We start from the raw sequence: 9,779 nt of genomic DNA on the forward strand, positions 1-9,779 counted from the left end.
TTGTTCAGCCACTTTTGAATTTTCCTTTCAGTTTTCTCTTCCTCTCTGAAGACGCCGACTCAGCCTCAGCATCGACCGCCTAAACACAACGGGTTCAAGAGAAAGACTAATTGATTCTTGCAGGACAAAAGATCTGTCCCCTTCCTGTCTTTGTGCCGTGGGGGGGTGGGACACACACACACACACACACACACACACACACACACACACACACACACACACACACACACACACACACACACACACACACACACACACACACACACACACGCTGCTGAAGGCTTTAACATAATCAGATCCTATTGAGACTGAACATTTGGCTCCTGGGATCAAATTGACTCGTACCAGCATCTTCCTATTCAGCAAATACATCAGATCGGAAAGGATTACAGAACTTTTGTTGATCGTTCCTGATTCTTATAAGAACTCTGATACATTGTTGTCTTTGGTCACTTTTGCAGAATTAACGAGTAAATGCAAGTCCTGCTCAGTGGGTCTCTCCTAATCTGGCACATTGGATTCACAATTCAATCTCCTTCATTAGCCGGCTCATTTCATGGAGCTGATGTGTTTGGTTGAGCTCCTGAGGCCATTTGCTGTCCTCCTACTAATTAAAGCACTCTCCTCTTTGGGCCGTCATTGTTTCGCCCAGGAGAATCTAGTTTTCCTTCGTTTTAACTTGATAGGTGTTGTGCAATTGAATTAGTGTGCACCACTTGTTTTTATTAGCTGGCCCAGTGTCCCTGGATTAGTTGAAGCAGACCTGTCAGACCCTCGTCCTGTCTCTGTGGATGCCCTCTGTGTTTGCCCCCAACACCAAGCAAGACGTGCTGTCCGACCTGTGTGCCTGCAGAGAAACGGGTAATTATAGATTCCATAGTTATTGCTTGTCCTGGACATCTCAGGTAAACAGAGAAGCTTCTCCAAAGTCAGCTCATTGTGAACTTTAATAAAAGAGTTCTCCAGATGGATTGACAGACAGCTTTTTGAAATTGAATCTGCACTCCAGGATGGTTCTCCTTGGACTCCAGGGTCAGGAAACTTGATTGAGCTTTAAGATTAAATTTTGCAAAACTTTCCCCACAACGTCTGCATGGGATTTCACAGCAGCGCCATGAATTTTAGTTTTCAGAAGCATATACTAATACTTAAAGCGATGCCATCGGCTCACAGATGATGAGTGCCTGTGCGATCCTAGTTTGCATAAAGTTAATTCATCCGTCATAAGCAAGTAACATTGCACACAATAGCCTACATGTTGGTTTTACAGTATCGTAGAGGTCAGTCACAGTATTCTTATTCAGTACAATGCATGTATTTTTAAGTGTTCCTTCATCAATCTGAAGCTGGGTGGCTGTTTTGTTTTGGCCTCGGGGAAAAAAATGATTGGTGCTGAGGCTGCAGGAGGGATCGGCACTTAACTAAACAAACCCACAGTCACGGTCATCTAGGTACTTTGGTAAACCATTATTTGGCTGATTGCACATTCTTTGCTAATGCTTGGAGCTCCTCCCTGATTAAATTACTAGATGAGAAGAAAGTAATGAGACCCGATGAGTGCAGAACCTGATTTACTGGGTGTTTTAGGCTTTTTAATCGCCTCAAAATCTCTCATTTGAATGCTGTCACGTCCTGATAAAAGGTCAATCTCATAGGTAATGTGTCTGCATGTGAACATGTGCTAGACTGGCTCACAAATAAAGATTGGATTTTGAACAATTTGAAGCTTTCTGAACATTTCCACTGAAAATAAATGGAAGTCAGAACCCGAAAAAGAAAATGTCAGGGCCTAAAGTGGGCGCTGTGATGACATCATGCGTGGGTGTGTGTTATTCTACCCTCCTCGCCGTGGCACAATGACCTGGTCCCACAAAGACTGAACTGAACTCAGATTGGAAAAAAAAAGCTCCTGCCTTTTCCTTCCATTTATTGTGACTTCTGAATTAGCAGCCACTTCAGCTCTGTGCATTTTTTGTTCTTAATGAATGCATAATTATTCATAAAGGTTGATGCTACTGCCTTGTTACAGTGAAGGTATAATTACACCACCCATGTCTTTGTTGCTCTGGTGTCATAACGATCATTATATTCCCATTATCACAGCACAAGGAGCTTTATACTGCGCTGAAACACATTTATTCCAGAGTTAATGAGCCACAAAATAAGTTTCTTATCTCTACCTCTGGGCTATATTTGTTCTCTCGCTTGTCTCATCTTCTCCCGTTTCCTTGATTTGACTGTTTTGTGTCTTCCGCTTGGCTCTTCCTCAGCCCTCCGCACACCCTGCTCTGTTTTGACATTTTGATTAAGTTAAATTCAGACAGTTAAGTATTAAAAGGAGGGGGGGGATGCACTTTCATTGGGGCACAAATGGGATCGGTCTAATTCAAGGTGGTATCCGCAGATAGTCCACTAATTATATCCTGTCACAGAGGGAAGAGCGCTTAAAGGGGCAATCTGTGAGCTTTTTGTGATTTTCATTTTGCCAACGCCTGTGTATTAAAGGGTAATTGCTGGCTGCTCTGCTGTTTCTGGAGATCAGCTGTCAATCAAAGCTTGTGGGGGACTGTTGTCTCTGTGTTTTCAGCCGTAGCGGCTCATGCGAACAGTCCAGCACTTAAATCCCAGTACTGATGTGTGAAATGTCTCTTCCAGAGGATTTCACCACGCCTGCCAGAACGCTTCCTGCCTCTCCTCCGCCGTCTCTTCTCCTGCACGATCCACATATAGGCCAAGGTTCATTCTGCACCGGAGAGGGAGGAGAACAGGTTTGTTTTGTTTATGTCACATAGGAGGAAGAACTCATTTCTGGAATCAATTTCAGCTGTTGACCCTCAGAATGGCTTTTTTTTCCGTTTGGGGAAGGTGATGTCATCCAGACAGACAAGATTCTGAAGTAAAGGTGCAGTTTTTGGGCACAATCCTGCTTTTTATGACAGAATTTGAATATTAATGAGACACACTCGTCCAATTCAACATGAAGTGAACACAAGTGGAACATTTAAGCACATTTAAACATTTACAAGATGTGTTTTTGGCTCGTATTGTTTGTACGCAGAACTTGGATTTAATTATGCAGCAGAAGATGATTAACAGGACAAAGTAAGCGAACCCTCTGCTGTCTGGGGTTGTTTTGCCGAATGATGATGATGATGATGATGATAATGATGATGAACTATGTGTTTTTGAGTGTATAAACACAGCACCCTTGTCATTTCTAGCTAAGAACACCGGCTGCTGATCGATTGGCAGCAGAACAGAACACATTATCTAATCTTACACGTTGTTAGGAGCACATTGCTATTGATTTAAATCACAAAATGGCTTTTCTGCGAGAGCTTTTAGGCGAAATATAAACACAACAGCAGAAGAGGATATAGGATTCTATCTCAGCTCTTGTTTTCACACTACACACTAACTTATTAGTGCTTTTTGTTGCCAGCGGAGCTTTAGGTTTGCAAAGTTGGCCTGAACACAGCGCTTATTCAGCCACTTGCTATTCAAAAGCAAGAATTCAACAAAGTCCCAAAAATCATCTGAGTTAGAAATCTTACTAAGCAACAAATTCCAGAGAGGACTAAACTCTCAAGCTAAGCAGCCTTTGTTGAGCTGGAGGTTATTTATAAAGGCTGATAATTTCAAGAATCAGAGCAATTTGAGTCAGTTTGTTCCTAATTTGTTCAAGTCTGAGTCATGATTTGAGCGTATTTTTGCTTTCTCCCCCTCTTTGGCTTCTTCTTTCAACAGGGACTTCTGATCTTCTGACCTCTGAGCAGCAGACAAAGCACCAAAATGTGTGGAAGGAGATCGACAGGCTGGCAGGAATCAAAGGTTCACGTGAAAGCTTTATTTGCCCTTCAGAGAAAGTGGATAAAGCCTTTCTGAGATTCCAGTCATGCAGTTTAATCTTGAGCGATGTTAAATTAGCCCTTCGCTGGGAACGATGCTCAGGCTGGAGTGTACAGTAAAGGCCTGGGGCTGCATACGCCGGCAGGATTTGCATTTATTGCTGTGGCATGCACTGTTTATGACCCTGAGATAAGTGTGACCATCTGAATATATATGAGCGTCACGTTCACGTCTGCTGTGCGGTGATGGAAGCTGTGGGAAATGCCTTCTGATACTAAGTGCAACACATTTCCATACTGTGGTGAGCGTCCCAGTCTCTCTCCTCCAGTATGCGGTCCTTCCTGTCTCACTGGGAGGAGGATGTTGTGTTTCAGACTAACAGGAATAATCATCAAGCGTCGGCGTATTTGTCAAATGTCACATTCATTTGAGAAAATGAGGCTTTTTGGATTACAGACAAAAACAAATTAATAGCACAGAGTTGTTTTTACCGGCTTGTGTCAGTACAGAGGATCAGTAGAGGGTTGTTGTTGTTTTAGGCGGAAGGATTTGTAAAATAGTCACGTATGCAGTTCAAAAGGTCAAGTCTTTTCAAGTCTAGTGTTTCAGAATCTGCTACAGGTGCTGTTCTCTGTGTGTGTGTGTGTGTGTGTGTGTGTGTGTGTGTCACAGCAAAAGATGAGAGGCTCGTGTTTGATCCACGGAATGTCAAGAAAATGTTATGTCAGGAATCTGGGACGTGCCACTTTGATCAGCCTTTTAACAGAGAGAGAGAGAGAGAGAGAGAGAGAGCTCAACTAAAGACGAAAGAGCAAATCACACCAGGCTCTCTGATTTCAAAAACCAACTTTATTTGGAACATCGTGATATAAATGACAATGAACAGCTGTTTTCCATCAAATGTTTTCACAGAGTCACAGTCATTTTAAAAGCAACAACCTTCAGACAGAACATCACAGAATAGTCTTTACTCTCTGGAGACTTTATATAATAAGAAGCAATCATAAAGGCAACAATTAAACCAAAACATAGAGTTAGATATTCCTCTGAGCCTGGCAGACATTCACAGTATAGAACTATCACTTTCCACACACAGGGAACACGCCTACAAAAGCATGAACGCACTGATACTGAAGGCATATGCAGCATTGGCACGGTCATTAAACACAAACTGGAGCTGCTATTCCACATTTCCACACACACGGGCGTGAATGAAACGCTGGCTGCTGGTCTGCACACGTTCTCTTCCTCTTCCTCCTCCTCCTCCTCCGCCTCCTCCTCCTCTGCCGCTGTGGCTCCCACACAATTCCATCCCCCAGCGTGCGAGACTGATCTTTAGAAACTCACAAACAGCTATTGATCTGACAGTAAAAGCAACAGTAACAAGGACAATATCAGTGTTGTGGTGCTCGTCCAGCCGTGTCACAAGCCAACGCTGCACCGCACAAGCAGAGCAAAGCAGGGTTGTTTTTTTTGTGTGTGTGTTAAATCCTACAGGTCACACGGTACAGAACATCAATGAAAACACTCATTTAACCCATGTCTCGGCTCAATCACAGATATTGAAGGTGGAAATCGACCGGAAGTCTTCACGTATTACACATTTCACATTGTAAGATATCGAGATTTACAACCACGGCTGTTGTTGTTTTTTCTGTGAATTGCAGAGTGAGAGAGCTGCTGCTGCTGCTTGATGCTGCACGAGTCCAAGGATATCCAATCAAACCATGTTTTCCAATGAAATCTTCAATTTGCTTTTCATGCTCTCAGTGAAAGTGGCATTCAGAATTGTAAACCTGTTGAATCCGGCCTGGAGAGCACAGAGGTACATACATACATTACGCTGTATCTTGGTCTTCACATTGCACTCAAGGCCTATACGTGTTCTTTAAATAGAAAATAGCACTTTGTCCATGAAGGTCCACTCTGTGTTCCAACCCCAACAGAACTGAAGGCAGATGGCTGAGTGTGCAGCACACACACCCTCTGAGTGAAGCTGCACAAGGTGAGCTCTTTGTGTAAAACTCTGCCTTTCCTTTCAGAATCTTCCACCCCTGGGTTTCTGCACAATGCTGAAAACATACAAGTCCTCCCAATCAGCAGCAGGGGGCGCTCACCTGACTGGTTCATGGATTCAGTAGATGTTGATGCTTTTATTGTCTCTGGTATGCTTTGGTGTAAAACCTTACTGACTTGCCAGGCTGGTAAACATGCTGATGATGTGGATAATTAAGTTCACAGTACAGTAGCTTTGTGCAGCTATAAAGCCAGACTGTGGAACTTTACGCCACAGAAAGCAACTCAATTAGGGAAATGTAGGCAAAATGTAGATTGCCAATGTCTTGCAATTACCACTTTCGGCCACAGAGGCTGCTGTTGAGCCAGTATGTGTGAAACTACAGGACCCGTGAGTGTAAGGAGCTGAGCCTTGATACCCTCATTGCTTTAATTCAAACCTTTTAAATATAGAAGTCATCAGATGTGTTTTTTCTTAATCCTGAATGAGTGTGTGTTGTGTTTCTGCTCAGGATCATCAGATACCACACAGGCTGTGATGTTCACGTAGCTCTGAGATGGGATAACAGCTTTGTGGTAGGAGGATTCTTATTGTCTGGGACCTTTGTTGTTGATGAAGAGCTTGTTTGTCATGTGGAAGTGGAAGTGGAAGTGGTCTGGGTTTACGTCTCAGTCTGACTCTCTAACTCCATTAGCTCATACTCTTAACTCTTCAATCCTCAGAAGCCTCGCTCTCTTGTGTGTGTTGACTCTCTCCCAGCTTTCATTCAGGCGTCAGTGAAGTTCACCTCCCTGTAGACGCTGGGCTCGGGGAACATCACCTTCTGCTCTGACAGCAGTCCGTCTGTGACCGTGAGCTCCTCCAACTCTGTTGTGAAGTGATCTGTGCTCTCCACCATGGACGTGTCTTTGACTGCGCTGTAGGTCAGGGCTACGCTGTAGGCCGCAGGCTTCTCTGGGCCTTTTCGCCCACAGCGGCAGATCTTGCGGAAAGCGGCGCGGAACTTCTGAGACATGGCGTTGTAGATGACGGGGTTGATGGCGCTGTTGAGGTAGATGCAGCTCCGGCAGAAGAGCAGGAACCAGCCGTCCAGGTAGGCCTGGTCCAGGAAGGAGTTAACCACCACCAGGGTGCGGTACGGCATCCAGAGCGTGGCGAAGAGGATCACCACCACAGCCAGCATCTTGGTCACCTGTGACACGGAACAAGGAGAAATATGGGAGCTGGTGCAGTAAACCACAAAGCTGAAGGGAGGTTTGTTACCAGATCAATGTTACTGGGCAAATACATAAAGGTACAAAACACAGATATGGACTGAGAGAGAGAGAGAGAGAGAGAGGGAGAGAGTTCTTTCTCTTCACAAATTGTGTTTCAGCTGTTTGAGTTTCAGAGGTGCTGACAATTTCAGATTTCAGTCCCAAATGCATGTTTGACTCATTTACTAACACTTTTTCCTGGAATGTTGTAAGAGGAGAGCCGCCTTGTTTTTATTAATATTTAAAGTCCATCTATAGTGTTCGTGCAGCGCTAATGATGATGAACAGATGAATTCATTAGATGGCTTGAAAGAGAATGAATTGAAATTTGTGATCACCTTTTCGAGATCAGTGTTTCTTTGTTTCAATTTCACTATTATTTAACTGATCAGACAAAATAATCTATCTGATGACGTCACTTTGGACTCAGTACATTTATCACTAATTTTGTGATACTAAAATGTAATGAAGCTCGTTGTTTCACCAGCAATTTAGTAATATTTGCACATATCTTTCTTTATGAAGCTGTTTTCTGTTTGAACAGCAGCTTTGGAAACCTTTATTTAGCAGAATCACTTTGTCTTTCAGGGAGCAGCATTCAGATCAGTGGACCCACCTGTCTGCGGGAGGTCGCGGTGGAGTTGGAGTGGCGTGAGTTCTTGCAGCTTGTGGTGTTGTTGTTGGCGTGGGTTCCGTTCTTCTTCTTCTCTTTGGGGTCAGAGGGCAGCGGGTTGAGGAAAAGGATCCTGGCGATGAGTCCGTACAGAACCGCGGAGAGCAGAAGCGGCAGAACGAAAAAGATGCCGAAATCGAAGAAGTAAATGGGTAAATAAAACTTCCTGGAGACTTTGTAGCCGCAGGTGGTGATGGTGACGTTATCATACACCAGCTCCTGGATGTCTGACAGGTAGAACCACATCACGCAGTAAAGCGACGTAAAAGCCCAAACGAATAAGATGATCTTCTTGGCTCTGGACAGCGTGCAGAGGAACTGGGCTTTGATCGGGTGGCAGATGGCGATGTACCTCTCTATGGTGAAGGCGGTGATGGAGCAGGACGACGCGTTGATCCCGAGGTACTGGAAGTAGGTGATGCACAGGCAGCCGTAGTGGCCGAACACCCACGACTCAAAGATGCTGTCCGTGATGCTCGGTAACCCCGCCGCCGTCAACACCATCAGGTCCGCCACGGCCAAACTCACCAGGTAACAGTTGGTGGGGGTCCGCATGTGTTTGGTAGTCAGGACCACCAGGATGACCATCACGTTCCCAACGGTTCCCAGCGCGCAAATCACGAAAAGCACCAACGTACTGATGACTTTGTACTGAATGCTGTAGTCCGTCCAGATCCCCAAAGTGCCGTTAAGCGTCGGAGCTCCAGTAAAGTTTTCCATCTTTTTTTTCTTCCCCTGGCTGAGATTGCCAGATTCCGGAGAGAAAAGAAAGAGACGCCGAGACGCTGCCGGTTTTTACGCGCGGAACAAGCGAGAGTTCCGCCAACTCTGCATGTCTGTGTGAAGTGTGTATCTGCGTGGAAGTGTGTATCTGAGTGTATCGGTGTTAAATATGTCCCCAAATAACGCCCGACTACAAAGAGAGGTTTGGACTTGAGTGGGTTAGTTGTCGCGTCGTGCGTAAAAGTGATGCGTCGCCGTGCGCTCCTCAGAACAAACTGAGTGTCTGACAGATCGCGCTTTGGCTTTATTTGGCTCAGGGTCTGATTACGCATGCGAGGAGCTCATCGTGGCATTACACACACACACGCACACACACACACACACACACACACAGGAAACACAACCTGCTGCCCAAACCTCCACATATTCAGCGTTATCTCACTTTTATTCTGAAAATATTACGAGGTTTGTAAAGGCAGAAAGCAGTCACATCCATAAAGATGATTCACTTCTCTCTGCAGCTCTGCCTTGGCCTTCTTTTGAACTTAATAGAATCTTCCTCCACTAGACTGAAACGTTAATCTGAATGTTCTCAGCGATTTTTAGCCCAAATGTCAGAAATCCATTTGCGAGCCCCGCTTCCATTAGTCTGAACAAAGTGCCTCTTTAGTTCAGCAGCCTGTGGAATGGCATGGACAGCAGTCGTCTCAGTAAAATGGCGCTGATCAATATTTGCCAGCTTGAATGTAAAGCCATAATCTGACCCCATGCTTGTGTCTTTCATCTGGAGTCTGAGTGAACATGCAGTGCATTGTGGGAGCTCGTAGAGGAGTCGCTCAGGGCATCATTACATAGTCATTATTTATTCAATCTTTTATTAGAGTGATTTTCTGTGTCGTGGTTGATGCATGAGAGGCAGCGAGGTGTTAATTATGTTTGAGTCGAGTGTAATTGATGTGAGGGAAATGCTTTTATTTTGAAAAATGATCAGTAAGTTTTGGTTTGTTTTGTTTCCTACCTTTGACCTTTGTCACGTCGCCAGATCTGAACTATATCTTCATAGTATTGGACTTTAAAGTGGCTTCCTTCAGTGTATTGATACAAGATCACAGTGCAACACAAACTTAACCCCTTATGTGCCAAGAGGTTTAGTACCTGTTGAGTCGTTCATTGAATGGAGGATGACACATTCAGTTGCAATAAACAGTAAAGCCTCCTTATGTGTCTAAAGCACAGAACACACTTCAACCTGCATTCAGCT

At 44.5% G+C, this 9,779-nt stretch overlaps 1 protein-coding gene across 1 annotated transcript; it reads right to left on the minus strand.

Moving 5' to 3' along the window:
• Nucleotides 1–6,419: 6,419 nt before the first annotated feature.
• trhrb (thyrotropin-releasing hormone receptor b) lies at nucleotides 6,420–8,905 on the minus strand. Its single transcript, XM_076139421.1, has 2 exons — nucleotides 7,739–8,905; nucleotides 6,420–7,058 (listed from the first exon to the last, which is right to left on the minus strand). The coding sequence occupies exons 1-2, from the start codon at nucleotides 8,513–8,515 to the stop codon at nucleotides 6,633–6,635; spliced, it is 1,203 nt and encodes a 400-aa protein (XP_075995536.1). The 5' UTR covers nucleotides 8,516–8,905; the 3' UTR covers nucleotides 6,420–6,632.
• Nucleotides 8,906–9,779: the final 874 nt, after the last annotated feature.

Source organism: Genypterus blacodes, unplaced genomic scaffold (assembly GCF_046128005.1).
Source record: "Genypterus blacodes isolate CSIRO-AG114 ecotype Tasmania unplaced genomic scaffold, CSIRO-AGI_Gbla_v1 ptg000438l_1, whole genome shotgun sequence".
In the NCBI taxonomy this organism is placed as follows: domain Eukaryota; kingdom Metazoa; phylum Chordata; class Actinopteri; order Ophidiiformes; family Ophidiidae; genus Genypterus; species Genypterus blacodes.

Bases quoted from the DNA above. Each gene is read 5' to 3' on its own strand.
- trhrb (XM_076139421.1), bottom strand. From the start codon at position 8,515: ATGGAAAACTTTACTGGAGCTCCGACGCTTAACGGCACTTTGGGGATC. The intron at 7,059-7,738 runs GTGGGTCCACTG...TCCGTGTCACAG, and splicing joins CCGCGACCTCCCGCAGACAG to GTGACCAAGATGCTGGCTGT.